Below are 17,673 nucleotides of genomic sequence, written 5' to 3' on the forward strand. Positions count from 1 at the left end.
ACATCAACCTCTTACAAGGGACTAATCAGTCATGCACATGGTACACAAATACATCATCCAACTATTAGGAAACTCTAATAGTTTCCTAACTAGTCTAGTCTGGCCTCTGACCGGTCAGCTAATAAATATATATCATTAGGCTATATGACTTGGGTTAGGCTGTACTTAGCAGACATTAATTTTGAGACCTAGAAAGCTAGCATTAATACTACAAAATACGACCAAGCTAGCATTAACTAGACTGTCTGCTATACACGGTTTTCCCAAAACATGTTGAGTATTACAAAAAAAAAGGTTAGATGCTACTTGGAAGGAGAATATGCTGCACTTCAAACTACAAAATCCTATTTCATATGTGAAAATGTGTTTTTGTGATATTACTTTTCACTTGGTCATGCTGTTCGTGTGTTTTTCTGTAAGGATATACCAGATAGAATTTTTATTTGGCACAAAAAGGATTCCAGTTGTGTTCATTGGTCAAGTTTACCTGTTAAAATCTGATAGTGACGTTTTTATTTACAGTTGTCTAGAAATCCGTAACTGCCGCTTTTGCACCCACGCATTCATAAGGGCCATGATGGAGCTTCTTCTTATGTTTCCCCCAAAATAAACATGACCTGATCAGTTTTCTTTTGTTTCATGCTGGTCAAATTGTACATTATTCTGAACATGACTGTTTCTCATGATTCTCATAATTCTCATCAGAAATACCTGCAACTAAACTGAATGACTACTGAATGATTACCGTTGCAGACTATGTTTATTCTGCTATTCACTCTCCCACCAGAAAAACTGACAAACTTTTCACAAAAAAGAGCCTTTACTGAGAATGAACACTCTTTCCAGAAGATAGATGTTTGGAACAGCATTTCTTTTTACATATGCAAAATCAAAGTTATTTTACATGGTGGCACATTTCATGAAATGTCATATATACAGACACAAGTCAACAAGACATCAAGAAGCTGTTTTCCTGTCGTAGAGAAGTTTGTTAATATAGCCACGAGGTCCAGACAATTACAGTCAGGCAGAGAACCATTCATAGACAAAGCACTCCTTTTGACCCTGAATCATTTCTACCTTTTTATGTAGACAAATGCTTCCAGCTTGGACAACCTTTCTCATAAAAAGGGCAGAAATGTTAAGACCACACTGTGTAGTGTGTTTTGCCTTCTCTCGTTCAACTTGGCTGGACTGTTCAATCACATGGTCTTCCATCATACACAGTGTTTGCTTGTTTATGACAAGTTCACTTATACCACAACCAAACGCCCTTCTCAAACTAGCAAACACTAACAATGACCATGTGAACCATTCTGCTTGAGGAACTTTACAGATGGCCAACAGGGACAAACACCATTCAGCATGAGGCTGAAGTGAAAGACTGATGAGCCACTGTGTGGAGAACAGAACTGAGGCACTCCTCAACACTGCCTGCAGTAAATGTAATATGTCAGAGCACTAAGCAGAAATGTCAAAAACTATGGAAGAACCTTGAGATCAACGGTAGAAAAGTTTGGAGAAATACTTTGACAAATCAAGGTGGGGCGGTTCAAAAACATGGGCTCACCCATCAACCATTCAAGCTCAATCTAGCTGTACTGACCAACCACTGAGTATTGTAGAAATATTTCTCCTCCTGACCAAAGAGAAAATTCCAAGACCAAACTGGCCAATAGCAGGGAATTTGCTCAAGACAGCACTATTGACAACAGACCACTTAAACTCAAATTGTACAAAAAAAAAAACCCAAACAAACAAACAAAAAAAAAAAAACATATAAAATAATGACAACACTCAATATAAAAGTGTTTGATAAGGTGTCTGTCAGCATATGCATGTGTCCATGTGAAGAAAATTTAGAAGAGTAGGGCTCCCATGCTTCCAACTTCGCTCTGTTCCTTAACAAAGATCTCAAAGTACTGGTAGATGATGGTGACTGCCAACAGAATTCCTGTTCCTGACCCGATGGCACCCAGGAAGTCAGCCATGACTGACAGCCCACCAATGCACAGCCCACCAAAGGCAGCTGCTGTGGGGATGTACCTGCAGATAGACAAGGGAGCAAAATCAGAATAAGGATTTCTGAAGAGGCATTTGCATTTAGAAAGAACAGCCGTGTAGTGCAGAGACTGACCTGTTGAGTTCATGTACCATGGAGGTTTCTCTGTGTCCCCTCATCACCATCTGCTGTTCTTTCAGCTGTTTGGCCACCTGAGAGACAAACATGCAGTCTTTTGTCATATACAGTGTCCCACTACATTGCTACAATTGTTAAGGACACATTTACTGCAGTTTACAATCTCTGTCACTACTAAATGCAGTCAGGAATGTGACATACATCTTTAGCAGATGATCCAGACACTTCAATCCAGGTTTTGGAGAAGAAGGCACATGATCCCAGCATGAACACAATGTAGATGAGTGCATGAACCGGATCATCCAGCACCGAGCCAAACGATTCTGGAGGAGAGAGATAATAACACAGCCCTCCTACTGGGTAGGCACGAGCTGGACCACCAGTTGATGTATCCTGTGAACAAGAAAGGGTTTGTCAAATGTGAGTTACTCAGAAGGAAACTGGAAAAGTTTCCTGGGCTTTTTTATATTTACAGATGTAGAGGGGATACTTAGATATTTCCTTTTCTAAGTGCACAGACTGTCTTCATTTAGCAAATTAGTCTTTTCCCAATAAAGAAGAAACACCAGCAGGTTTGTTCATTACTCAAATCAGCTAATACAGTGTTTCTTTGTCCTTCTCTTGGGCCACAATACTGCACACAAACAAGATCTTCCTTATCAAACAAGACTGATTTAACTCATCAGTTCATTAAGCGAATGCTTGATGAGCCGACATGGCTGACAATGCGCAGTGCTGTGCATTCCCATAAGCCGGCTTGAGAAACATGGTCATAACAACAACAGATTTTCCCTGTGTTACTTACAGACCAGGTTCCCAACAGATTCACAAGGAAGTTGCCACTGAACCGCGTGGAGAGCATCTGAGAGATGACGTAGAGGTTGGACACAAGTGCAGACTGCAGGATGATAGGGATGTTGGAGGTGTAGAAGAGTTTGATTGGATAGGTGTTGTACTGGCCACGGTAACGTGCAGACTTGATGGGCAAGTCAACTCTGAAGCCCTAAACAAAGAGATTAAAACAAAGAAAATTATTTCACACCATCACTTACTTAAACCACCCTTTGATTTAACCCACCCATTTGAATTCACTATGAACTACAAGTAAAATCTCTGCGTATTTATTAACCCTGTGCCATTATGTGGTATAGCTTTGGTCACTATGTACTGCTCACTGACCTGGAAGTATATGACCACTGCGAAAACAAAGACTGTAGCAATGAGGTTCATGAGATTGGGCAGGTTCTGTCGGTAGAAGGCCTCTCTCAGAGCTCGCACTTTATCAGTACGTGTGGCCAGTAAGTGGAACAGGGCAATGATGGCACCCTCAAATTCAGTACCTATGAAAAAGACAAACACAAGCTTAGACTGTGGAGTCACATACAACCTTTTCTGTTCTGATGGTCAGAGTTTGAGATGGCTTTCCCATTCTAAGTGTGTACCTCTGCCTGTGTTGACTGTAGTTGGGCTGAAGGCTTTCCATACAATGGTCTCGCAGATGTTGGTGGCAATGAAGAGAGAAATGCCTGAGCCCAAACCATAGCCTTTTTGAAGCAGCTCATCCAGCAGAAGCACAATTAGACCAGCCACAAACAACTGCAGAAAATAAACACAAAACAGCCTCAGTCACATTTTCCCTTTATTCAAATGTTTTAATCTATTTAACAGTTAAACAGAATGCTGTAATGATCTGATAATTACAATAATAACAGCAGAATCATGCATGTCTGTGAACTCACCTGAATGATGATAAGGAGACAGATACCAGCACCCATCTCTGAGGGATCTCCATACATGCCCGTCATCACATACACAATAGCCTGTCCAATGGTGATGATCATTCCAAACACTACAAACACATACAACCACTATATTAGTATTTTTGCCAATCTATGGAGCCTATCCCTTCTGCAATGCAACAGGAAATAAGGCTGAACACAAACCAAAAATGAAACAGATAATGAACGATCAATATTTAACTACAATCTGGGTTCATTTACTAATCTTCTTCAGAACAGTTCAGAGCAATATCCCCCACCTCCTAAAACTCATGAAAACGGACCATTATATAATTCACAGACTTACATTTCTGAGCTCCATTGAACAGAGCTCTGTCTTTAGGTGTGTCTCCAACTTCAATGATTTTAGCACCAGCCAGCAGCTGCATGATGAGGCCAGAGGTCACGATAGGAGAGATACCCAACTCCATCAGAGTACCTGTTGCAGATACATTATATACACATGGTGAGACTCAAAACACCAAAGATTAGCACTAGGATAAACAACTCAGCTAGAGCTACAAATGAGGTTACGCTAATGATGGCCTTTCCACCAAAACAGCTGAAGTCACAAGTCCACATAAGCAAACATTTGTGCCAGGATAGAAGCTGTTCCCCCTCAAAAGTGACTGATTTGAATTATGATTTGAATAACTGATTCAACTTTTAACTCCAAGCTATTTGTGCATTTTGGCTAGCACCAACACCATTTGTATGACAACACTACTATTGGAGCAATGTTTGTGTGTAAACAGATACTGACCCCTGTTGGAGGCCAGAATGACTCTCATCCAGTAGAATGGATCGGCTGAGTCTGAAGACATGATCCCAAACAGAGGGATCTGAAAGAGAACAGTGTTTAGTAATAGTATACAAAAATACATTACCTTGGCATAAACTAAAGTTTAAAATGTAAAACCCCTGAAAAATGTCCTTATTAAACTTACCTGACAGCACACAAGGAAGATGAACAAAGTGATGGCTGTCCATAGCACCTTTTCCCTGAACTGGATCTGAAAGCACAAGAACAGCATAAGGAACCGTTTTTACAAAACACGTTTAATACAGTGTTTCATACAGTTTTTAACACAGTATTTAAGAAGAACTTAAAACTTTAAAAGACTGATGACTAACAATATACATACCTTTCTTTCTGGCTTCTGAATTTCAGGTAAAACCGCACAAAACGGTTTAATTACTTCCAAGAACTTGACTGAAAGCAGAGGAAAAGAGGACTTGTTAACAAATACAAAAGACATACACTGATTACCTGACTGTGTTGAAATTAACATATGTATGGGGTCACCACTTTAAGGGAAGATTGGGCTATAGGCTTCCATTCCAATCAAGCACAATCTGCCCTCATAACTACCAAACGTTTAAAGATGGACAGATTAAACAAGTGGAATCAAACTCTTGTGGATAAGATTAGTGACCCCTGACAAAGAAATGCTGCAGCAAAATAAACAGATTTATCAAAAAAACAAACAAATACAACTGAACCAATCAGTTGTTGCAGTTTAATTCTTAAGTTTTACAGTAAAGCAACTATTTTAATGCTGTTTCTAGTACATTAACTTAAGTCTGCTGCCCAGAATGACAGATCAGCTATATTAGCTCCACAGTAAAACTAATTAAACACTCTTCAGACAGTAAACATGTCTTGCCAGATCGAGTATGTGTGTGGTAAGTGGGAAGACTGTAGAGATCTAGACATTTTCTCGAGCTGTTTCCATGTTCCAGTACGTGGGGAGCTAAAGCCTCGTCATCAGAAGTTTGCGACGGGTCTTTCTGCGTTTACGAACAGCCGACACGTAAGAACACACGTAAGAAGTCATTCAGTAACATGTTTTTTTTCTGTTCTTGGATATTGTGTCTATTATTATTGTTTGTAGGTACAGTATCTAATAAAGGTACTCAGAATACTCAAACAAATCCAACAGAAATAGGCAGTTCGCGATGTGGCTACTTCTACAGCCTTATTCCTACACACACACCGCCCAATGCCGACCTTTCATAAAGACTAGCTACATAACCGACCTGACTTGGACTGCTTATGTTCTGTTATTTTGCCACACAACATAAAACATAAGTACATAACACTCAGTTAGGGTGAGTCTTTTTGTATTTGGGGGAAATCGCTTGACCAATTTGTCGTTAGCTAGCTACGTTCATCTGTCCACACACACGGAGTCGGTTAGCGGTTAGCTAGGTTAGCTACTGCTAGCTACTTCAAAAAGTAATAATAAACAAGAAATGATTCAGTTTACTGCAAATTTAACGTCTTGAATTAATCCTCACATGGAGGAAAAACTAACGTTGATGAAATAAAGAAGAACACTACTTCGATACGTGTAATACGTCCGTTTTCCCCGATAGCAAGCTGGCTAACCTCCAATCAATGAACCTCAATGCGTTGACATTACTCGTTAGCTAGCTCGCTAAACTGTTGATTAACTGATCCGAATATGACCTATTTAACGCCAAGTGCACAAATAAGACAGTTAGTAAAAGACACAGGTACATTTTCGAGTAACGTTACTCACTAGCCATGGTGTTCTTTCCCGTCAAAGTCGTTCAGTATCTGAGCTCCCCGTGTGGAGCCACCGGCGCAGTCTCACCGCCGCGTCAGGAGAGGAAGCGCTTTAGAGACACGTCAACACTACACGGGCTCGGCTACACGTCACACAGTACGCTCGACAATCCTCGGCTCTTTCCGACAGACTCGCTAAAGTGAACGATGGGAGTCGGTTCACTTGATTACACTTGAAATCGGTTCATTTAGGCTTCGGCACGATATGATACATTTTTAGAAATGTCAGGTTAGGTCGCTACGGAGCTTAATAAAGATTGTTAATAAAGATATTAAAAATAATAAATAAACACTCAAAACATTCCCTCGATTTAATTGATCGTTCCATAAATGTAATTATTAAATATAAGGGAACAGATAAAATGAAGTTAGTAGATGTAAAATTGAGGAAACGGTTTACTAAATATAAGGAACAGATCTTGAATTAAGAAAGTGGTTATTAAACTGAGGTAAAGGTTTATGAAATTGAGAAAACAGGTTGTTAAATTGAGGGAACAATTTATTAAATTGAGGGACCAGATTGTTCAATTGAGGAAATAAGTTATTAAATTGAGAGAACAATTTATTAAACTGAGGGACCAGATTGTAAAATTGAGGAAACTTGTTAAATTGTCAAACGGTTTATTTCTAGGGAATGGATGTTAAATTGAGGAAACATTTTCTTATTATAATGATTTATTAAACTGAGAGAGCGCTTTATTAAATATGAGGAACAGATCTTAAATGAAGGGAATGGATGTTAAATTGAGGGAAGAGATTGTTAAATTAAGGTAAAATGTATTAAATTGAGGGAACAGGTTGTTAAATTAAGGTAAAAATGTATTGAATTGAGAGAATGATTTATTGAATTGAGAGCGCAGGTTGTTAAATTGAGGGAACAGATTGTTAAATTGTTAAATTGATTGTTTACTGAGGGAACAAATTATTAAATCGAGGGAATGATTTATGTCTCTAAATATTATGAATTTAGGGGTTCCACATTTTACCTTTGGCCTTGAAGGAACTCTCTGCTAAACACTCCTACTAAACTGATGACTCGAGTGTGTTTAAGCAGGGAAATCACCAAACTGTGCTTAAACTGGTCCCTTCTGAACTGTGATGAGTTCCACCGCCCGGTGTTGTGGGAACTCCATTCCTAGAGGATTGGATTCCAGCCCAATTTGCTGCTCAAACATACCTGATTCAACTGGACCCATGGTCCTGCCTTAAAATGTCCAGCACCTGGCATGGCAGGAGTCATCATCTAACCAGTCTTCCAGTCCTCACTTCTATCATTTAAGAAGAACTCAACCAGTTTGCATTGCTTCCATGTGGTTTGTGAATGATAAATATTTGAATGTGCAAGAAATTCACTACAGGACCAGAATTTCCTCACAATGCTTCAGTGAGTCTTTTTTTTTTCACAGAGTAATGGACATTCATAAATAATTAAAAGACGCTCAGCCATGCAAAAGACAAGGCAATGCTAGCTCATAGCTGTATGTTTTGGTTAAGGCCACTTAAAACAGTATAACCTACCAAAAAACTTGCAAAGGCATCCGTTACATTCGAACAGGCTTTATTTATGCTAGCTGAGTGTTGTGATATTGCCAATATAACAGTAAACTACTCATTTGTAAAAGCCTGTGTTATCTACCTGACATGAATTGATGTTACAAAGACAAATTTCACATGTAGTTCTATGCTGCAAATGAAATATTTCATGCAGTAATATTACTTATATAATAATAATAATAACAACATATCATAATAATAACACAGTATAATAATAATAATAATAATAATAATAATAATTAGAATTAGAATGATAATGAATTATACATATAATTAATTATACTACAACTGTGCACCTCTAATTTCTGTGTGCGCCCCAGCACAACAGTTACTCTAGAAACAGCCCTGGTGTTAAATGAACAAAACTCTATTCATTCACAGTTATGAAGGCAATCAACTTAACAAACCTTGTGTACTAGAAATATGAGAGCGCATGGCTGCTTTTCACCAGTGGGTGTCATCAGAAGCCTTTAGGAAATTTGGAGCTGAAATCTTAATAGCCTGAGGGTGCAAATAGACTTCCGCTGTGTGACCAATAGAGTGCGCCACACCAGACTTTCCTCAAGAAAACTGTGGCCAGGTCAGACAAGGATAACAATCATTACACTGCAGATGGTGGAACAACAGTTTTGCAATTGAGGTCCTATAAGGTGATCTCCAGCTTACACAGCTTGTACTTGTGAGGAGTAGTTTGTGTGTGTATGTAGCGCCTGGGACGCCTGGGAATTAGAGTTATGGTGCCATGTCCCCACAAACTCTACAAACATTACTCTTTCCCTATCACACAGAATTTAAGACTTTAGAGATTTGGTGCCACCCAGGTCACTCATATCTGTGTGTGTGTGTGTGTGTGTGTTTGTGACAAACAGGACTTTTATCCTTGTTTTGTTTGTTCAGAGGGTTCTCAGCACCAGTCTGAACCCTCATGAGTAAACCCCCACCCCACCTGCCTCTTTTCTCCTGTCTCCTTTATGCAGGTGAATCTTTTTGACTTGAAGAAGGGTCATGCCAGTTACGCTTCATTCAAACTGGGTCACAGTGTCCATCCAGCAGTTCAGCCTTTTTTTTGGCTTTTGTCCTCCCTTGGGCTATGTTGGGCACAGCCGGTGCACAGCACGATGCTCATGAATAAGAAACCCAGGAAGGTACATGATCTACCCCAAACTCTAAGAGCCTGTATGTCAGCCCACACTTGTGTTTCTCTCTCTCTCACAACTACATAATATACATGTTAGCTTTACAGTAGATAATGCACAGCACTGGCCAAATACTAACCCTGCAATTTAGCAGGGTTACACCAGGATCGTAGCAGAAATACATTTTTGGATGGGCCTGTAGAAACAGTGGGCAGATTTTTGGGATGCACTTTCCCAAAACATGATGCGTCTTAAAATGTAACAATATCTTCCCACCAAACTCAACACTCCTGCCCTGTGATGAAACAAAGAAAGACGATGAAAAAGGTGAACGGCTGTCATTATTAAACCCAACCAGCACAGTAACACCCTTCGTTATAAACAACTGGCAAAACCTTCACTCAGTAAGGTCGACTAACAGTGTTCAATTCGGACAGTGGAGTCAAGGAAAAACATGAAAACATAATCACTCAATGCACTGTGGTACTCATTTACTTGCCATTTTGACACACACTTTTGAGTGTACGACCTTCGTAGACCACCAATGACTTTTTCCTCATTTGCTTTTGGCCTTGGAAATGGGTCTGAAGTCACAATGCTGAAGCTTTTTGTCTTCTTCTTTTTTGAATGAACAATTCCACCCTACCTGTTTAGGGTAAAAGGCAGAATAATTCAAATGTAATTAAGCTCAATCTGAATGACATGCTGCACAAATGGAAATAGTAACAGAAAACTTTATTGTCCATGTCTGGAAATTCATCTTTGGCTTCACCAGGTTGCAAACTATAAAATAAATATATAAATCAATAGCAAAAAAAGAAAAGTGTACATACACAACAAACAAAAACATAACTAAGAGCACACACCAGCATCAAATTCACCAAATATCACAGTACAACTAAAATGAGCAAATTTTCCTTTATTTTCAAGCATGTAGATGCATCTTTTGACCTGCTAGAGCTTAAACAGTGCTCAAACAGACATTCAAACAGTGGTGTGCTGATAAATAACTTAAGGCTTAGGGGAATGTCAGATAGCAATGATTGCTGAGCTGTAATAAGACTGGCACATTTAGGAATGACGCAGAGAGCATAATGGTTTGGATTAATCTGTAATACAGTGTACTTACAGAAAACAAACCGGATTTTACTTTCTTTTAAAAAACAATACCTGTGAGAGATCAGGGTAGGCCTAGGCCTACACATGTCCACCCTACACTGAGGCTTGGTTTTATTTTTTTCATTAGCACTAAACCACAGCTCTGCTAACTGAATAATAAGCCTAAGGTCTAAGGGGTTATAAGGACTAGGTGATGTTCTAAAGTAGTGGTTTTCAGACTGTGGGTCACAGCCCATAGTTTTAATGCACTTTCTGAGTATAACAAGTAGAGGGTGACTCAAAGCGTGGGAACCTTTTGGATGAGTTTATGTCTTATTTCTTTAGAAAGTGTTTGGTAAGTCACAGGACTGCCTGTAAATGTGTGTCCTGGTCTAAATTAATGGAGGAAACAAAGGAAACCTTTTCGTACGCCATACTCTTCATAGGTGTGCCAGAGAAGTAGGAGAAACTGCACTGTCAAAATGTTTTCATAAATAAATATCAGATATAAATTATGAACCTTTATGATTATAAATGGATTCATTTAAAACAATATTTTATTCCAAGTCATTTTATTCCAAGCCATTTCATTTCACTTATTCATTCTGAAATGACACCATGTAGAGGACACTACTGCTCTTATGCACAAAGGTTGTGTTTGACAGTTTGGAGTCAAACACTATCTCAGATGTGTTATTTTATGGAGTCTTCACTACTACTCTAAAAATAGTCTACTATGAGGAAGTGTGTAAGTGTCTGTACTGTTCATACAGCCTAAAGACAAAACACCCTCAGAGCCCTGATGATTCAGCAGTATGGAAGCAGGAAACATGAGGGTGTGTCAAATGAGGGATTTTCTCTCTACCTAGAATCGTGACATCACACTGTAGGTTGGAAAAAGTAACAGAGTCACGTCATCTCACAGAAGTGACTCAGTGGGCCATGAATTTTTTAACACACACCCATACACCCCACACACATGCCTCACACCACCATCCAAGCCCACTGACTCTGATCCACTGAAAGCCCTGATCTGAGTAAACAACTCCAGATTATTCCAGATTATTTCAGATTAAAGCCTTCTTCTGCCTCCAGTGTTTGTTTGACACACACAAATACATGCACACAACCCACTATGCACATTGGAGACATGGAGATGGGCATAAAGGGTTCATGCTAATTTTGAAATGTGTTATAATCAGGGACTTCTTTTGAGGATCAAATACAAATACTTGCAAAAATAAATAACTGATGTGCTTTAAACCCACATGCAGCATCAATGTTATCTATGTTTTTTGTTTTGTTTGTATTATTTGTTTGTATTAAAACATTTAAAAACTGTTTTACCAAAAACATTACATTTCAAACATTTATATAAGTTATGACCATTTTTTAGGTTAAGAGTTTTTTGACAGTATGATTGGAGTCGGTTTAAATCCTCACAGTAATCTGTATGTGTGTGTGTGTGTGTGTGTGTGTGTGTGTGTGTGTGTTCAGGCTGTCGCAATCAGTGAAGTTTCACATCATATCTGAGTATCTGAGAGTGATATAACAAACCCTGCTGTCATTTAAGGGGTACGAGCAGATGGCTGGAAAATCAATAATCTGAGTTATGAAATATCATAACTACTACACTCTATCCAGCACCATTATGAACAAGCTCAGTTATAAAGAAGCTGCTGTTAATGTCTAGCACTGTTTGAATAGTTAGAGTAGTAACAGCACTCCATGTCTAAGGGTTTCTCATCCATCATTTCTTCAGAACTTAATTGTTTTCAAGGGGTTTTAACCCAGTTTTCCTCTCCAATATTAGATAAGACAATTACTCAACCCACTTGTTTATACTCTCCTATCACATGTAATGCTCCCAACTCTGCCTCTTCTGACACATGTGCAACCAGCTGCCGTCACTTTTCGAACTGCCACCTGATGCAATGTCACCGTACAACCAATGGAAGATCTTCCGCTTGGAAGAAAGCACAGTGATTTATCAGTCTACTCATGCTTTAGTAGAGCTCAGTAACACTGAGATAAATAACTGATCAGCACAGTGATTTATCAGTCTACTCATGCTTTAGTAGAGCTCAGTAACACTGAGATAAATAACTGATCAGCACAGTGATTTATCAGTCTACTCAGGCTTTAGTAGAGCTCAGTAACACTGAGATAAATAACTGATCAGCAGTGATTTATCAGTCTACTCAGGCTTTAGTATAGCTCAGTAACACTGAGATAAATAACTGATCAGCACAGTGATTTATCAGTCTACTCAGGCTTTAGTAGAGCTCAGTAACACTGAGATAAATAACTGATCAACACAGTGATTTATCAGTCTACTCAGGCTTTAGTAGAGCTCAGTAACACTGAGATAAATAACTGATCAGCACAGTGATTCATCAGTCTACTCAGGCTTTAGTAGAGCTCAGTAACACTGAGATAAATAACTGATCAGCAGTGATTTATCAGTCTACTCAGGCTTTAGTAGAGCTCAGTAACACTGAGATAAATAACTGATCAGCACAGTGATTTATCAGTCTACTCAGGCTTTAGTAGAGCTCAGTAACACTGAGATAAATAACTGATCAGCACAGTGATTTATCAGTCTACTCATGCTTTAGTAGAGCTCAGTAACACTGAGATAAATAACTGATCAGCACAGTGATTTATCAGTCTACTCAGGCTTTAGTAGAGCTCAGTAACACTGAGATAAATAACTGATCAGCACAGTGATTTATCAGTCTACTCAGGCTTTAGTATAGCTCAGTAACACGGAGATAAATAACTGATCAGTACAGTGATTTATCAGTCTACTCAGACTTTAGCAGAGCTCAGTAACACTGAGATAAATAACTGATCAGCACAGTGATTTATCAGTCTACTCAGGCTTTAGTAGAGCTCAGTAACACTGAGATAAATAACTGATCAGCACAGTGATTTATCAGTCTACTCAGGCTTTAGTAGAGTTCAGTAACACTGAGATAAATAACTGATCAGCAGTGATTTATCAGTCTACTCAGGCTTTAGTAGAGCTCAGTAACACAGATAAATAACTGATCAGCACAGTGATTTATCAGTCTACTCAGGCTTTAGTAGAGCTCAGTAACACTGAGATAAATAACTGATCAACCCAGTGATTTATCAGTCTACTCAGGCTTTAGTAGAGCTCAGTAACACTGAGATAAATAACTGATCATCATAGTGATTTATCAGTCTGCTCAGGCTTTAGTAGAGTTCAGTAACACTGAGATAAATAACTGATCAGCAGTGATTTATCAGTCTACTCAGGCTTTAGTAGAGCTCAGTAACACTGAGATAAATAACTGATCAGCACAGTGATTTATCAGTCTACTCAGGCTTTAGTAGAGCTCAGTAACACTGAGATAAATAACTGATCAGCAGTGATTTATCAGTCTACTCAGGCTTTAGTAGAGCTCAGTAACGCTGAGATAAATAACTGATCAGCACTGTGATTTATCAGTCTACTCAGGCTTTAGTAGAGCTCAGTAACACTGAGATAAATAACTGATCAGCAGTGATTTATCAGTCTACTCAGGCTTTAGTAGAGCTCAGTAACACTGAGATAAATAACTGATCAGCACAGTGATTTATCAGTTTACTCAGGCTTTAACAGAGCTCAGTACCACTGATATAATAAGATAAGATCATCCTTTATTAGTCCCACAGTGGGGAAATTCTCAGTGTCACAGCAGAAAGGGATAGCAAGACATTCAGTTGCAAAAATAATTAGATAAATAATTTACACTATATACACAATATAAATAAGAATTTAAAAAGCAATAGCAATATTATTTACAGGTTATTGCAAATGACTCTTAATTGCACATGTGGGGGGGGGTAGAGCTCAGTAACACTGAGATAAATAACTGATCAGCACTGTGATTTATCAGTCTACTCAGGCTTTAGTTGAGTTCAGTAACACTGAGATAAATAACTGATCAGCACAGTGATTTATCAGGCTTTAGCAGAGCTTAGTAACCTTCAGATGAATTTTCACAGTAATTCATTATACAGTTATCAGTCATATCTTGGCAATAACATTTTCAGAGAAGCTCTTTGTTGGGTTCCTTTACAAAGGCCATATAACCTGTGTTTTTGCTATGTGTGATGGCATGAGGAAGATCTGGTTGTTTATTAATGTAATTTTTAAATGCAATATGTACTAAATAAAGATGCTTTACATCTGTGTTGTGAATATATGGCCAAAACTTGTTTTCCATTACACCCTCAGCCTGTACTTTGCAGATTTTCTGTGTGTTCCTCAGGCTGTGTTACTGCTTGCTGTTCTACATACTTTGCCACATCAGCATTTTGGTGAACTTTGCTCAAGGAGAGAAGAACGACATGTTCACTGTTAGGGCCAAGTCTAAAGAACTCTCTCCAGGAAAAAAAAAACATGCCCGCCCCCTATCTACCATAACACCACCCTGATTGATTTTCTTCCTCTTTTCTCTCTCTCACTCTTTTCTGTTCCCTCATTATCTCTATTTTTTAGTTGTTCAGTGACAGATGACAGATAAGGGTCAATAAAACAGCCATACTGTTTGTTCAGCGTAATCACTCACTCCCTACACCATCATTACCACACACTGTAAGAGATCACTGTCAAATACAGACAAACATGCTTCTTGTTTTGCTTTTTTTTACATTACACTGTACAAAGTGGAACAGGGGGGAAGTTTTGAAAGTTTGTAGGTTTGAGGGCTTTTATTCTGGGTGCCCCATTTTCCTCCCACCTCCCAAAAGCACACATGGTGAATTGGCTATGTTAAATTGCCCTCTCCAATACCATATACTCACATAACACATAAAAAAACAAATTAACTAAAAACACACAAACAGCTTTACAAAATAAACAGTTATACCCCAGTTACAAAACATAGTTTCTGGATAGGGACTTTTGCTACCTTAAGTCGCACCCAGTATTGACAAAAAAATAAAATAAATGAAAATAAAGTAATAAACAAAATAAGTAAATAAATAAATGTCAAACATCCCTTTGATTACATATTTCCATTTAGACAGCTGCTTAGCACTATATATATAGCAGCAGAAGGCTGTAAGACAATAGCAAAGCATTTTTAGGTAGCTGTTTCCTCAGTTCCTCATGTTATTAAGAAATGTCAGTTAACAGGAATGGTGGAGGTCAAGTTGAGGTGGAAGACCAAAACACTTTCAGAGAAAACAACCCTTAGGATTGCTAGAAGAGCAAACCAGAATCCCTGTTTGACTGCAAACAACCTCCAGTAAGATTTGATTTAGCAGACTCTGGAGCGGTGGATCACTGATCTTCTGTGCAGCGCCACCTGTGCAAATATGACCTTCATGGAGAAGTTAAGATGAATCAGATGCAAACCTTTCCTGCATCCTGTGTCAGACGTTTTCGAAGGAACATGTAATCAAGCCAAATCCTTTGGACTGATGAAGTTACAATAGAGCTTTTTGCCCACAATGAGCAAAATCATGTGTGAAAAAACAGAGAGTAGAATTTCATGAAAAGAAATCCTCACCAACTGTTAAGCACATGGAGGGAATCAATCAGGCTTTGGGTTTGTGTTGCAGCCAGTGACACATTTACTGGTGAAGGAAAAAAAAAGATTCACTTATATACGAGCTCAAAAGAGCGGTGCAGCAAGAGAGCCCAATAATCCCACAGAACTAGAAGCCTTTTGTAAGGAAGAATCCTCAGAACAAGAACAGGAAGACTCTGCTTTAAACAGCATTTACAAGTGGTAGAGAGTGCCAGAGATTTTGGGCTGCATACAAATTCTGCCAAAAATACTCAATTAATACATTTTAGGGCCCCTGTCAGTCACAGGGCCCTAGAATAATCCTAACTTTCCCCTCATACGACACCCCTGGGGGTGTCCCTAGGTGCTGACCCAGCACCTCTATGCATTTTGGTAATCAGGTTATTTTGTGCTTGCTTAGCTATTTACAGTAACAGACATTTTAACCAGTGACTATGGTTTGTGCTTTTGGATCCTAAAGTGGGAGAATGTATAACTATTAAGACCACAGACAGTCATTTCCCCCAATCCAGAAGAAAAAGTTAAACCCTTAGAAAACAGACCCAGGAACAAACATACTACTTAACTTGTAGAAAAAAACAAAAACAAAAAACGAACAAAGATACAAAGTCCTGAGGATTTCAAACTGGGCCAAAGCATTAAGATAGAAAGCACAAGATAATAAAGAGGTTGTGTAACTGCAGCGATAGCAGTGGATTATTATGGATAAGGCTGTATCACTGCTTAGGAGCTGTATGCCTCATTTTACAGTTTCATTATAGGTTTTACAGTGGCATACTTCATGTTATCAAGGACTATGGAGGAGTATACAATGTGCAACACTCCTGATTACTACATAAAACACATTACCTCATGTGAACTGTGCATATATGGATGTGAAAGTATTTGTTAAAACGAAAAAAGATGCTTTTCTAGATAGTTATCTTTAGCTCACACAGCCGACCAGAACAGGCCAGATAGCGGGCTAATGTTACAAACTGTCAAATCCAACCAGTGCAGGCGTGTGTTGTGGGGTATAATTACACTATATAAAGCGTATAATATAACGCTACTGATAGTTTTGTAGATTTTGATTTATGGTGGTTTTGTGCGTTTTGTAACACAAAGTCACAAACATTTCCCAGCATTTAGTGATCTGTACCATTCATGCATACCTGTCCCTCCTGTTTTTCCCAGGAATCACCCTTATTGTGCCCTTCTCTTCTGCTTCCCTCCTGTTTAATTTTTTTTCTCGAAAATCTCTCACCTTTCTAAAAAAACATTGGAGGTAACATTGGTGCTTGTTTAGTATGTAGAACATTAGCTGTAACATCATACAAACCATTTCACTTGTGGTTTGATAGATTGTTTAGGATGTTGAGTTTTGAGTCGAATGAATGATCATTTATGTAATATTCAGTAGTGTTAGCCAATGTAAATATTATATATGGCCATTTAAAGAACAAGTCATACGGTAGGAATAATAGTTAATAAATAAATTAGTTAAGAGAAAACACTTATTCTTTAATATAAGTCGGGCCCATGGTGGTCATGGCCCAGAGGAGCCATGGTGGGCATCCCTTGTTTTCATTTCTAAAAAGTGGCAGCCTTACTAACAACGCTAATCTGGGACAATGCTAACAATGCTAACCTGGGACATATTTTGCTTAGATTTGTCATATAACATTGCTAAAGGATCATCAAGCCAGTTGTGGAAATGAAACCGTGTACAGTTTTGGAACGTTCAACTGGAACGCAGACGGTTCAGATGTGACATAATTTCCAGCTCCGACATCTGACTTCTGAGGTGAATGGAATGCAGCACTGGTGTATCAAACAGACAGAA

The 17,673-nt window shown here is 38.7% G+C and overlaps 1 protein-coding gene across 1 annotated transcript; it reads right to left on the reverse strand.

Annotated features, from left to right (window-relative positions):
• Positions 1 to 801: 801 nt before the first annotated feature.
• Positions 802 to 6,552, reverse strand: sec61a1a (SEC61 translocon subunit alpha 1a). The gene is made up of 12 exons (XM_072683079.1): positions 6,465 to 6,552; positions 5,064 to 5,131; positions 4,866 to 4,931; positions 4,682 to 4,760; positions 4,226 to 4,357; positions 3,880 to 3,989; positions 3,583 to 3,736; positions 3,320 to 3,480; positions 2,946 to 3,143; positions 2,342 to 2,533; positions 2,138 to 2,214; positions 802 to 2,046 (listed from the first exon to the last, which is right to left on the reverse strand). Exons 1-12 carry the CDS (start codon positions 6,469 to 6,471, stop codon positions 1,860 to 1,862), a joined length of 1,431 nt encoding a protein of 476 aa, XP_072539180.1. The 5' UTR covers positions 6,472 to 6,552; the 3' UTR covers positions 802 to 1,859.
• Between the last annotated feature and the right edge of the window lie 11,121 nt (positions 6,553 to 17,673).

This window comes from Salminus brasiliensis, chromosome 7, assembly GCF_030463535.1.
Source record: "Salminus brasiliensis chromosome 7, fSalBra1.hap2, whole genome shotgun sequence".
NCBI classification, from domain to species: Eukaryota; Metazoa; Chordata; class Actinopteri; order Characiformes; family Bryconidae; genus Salminus; species Salminus brasiliensis.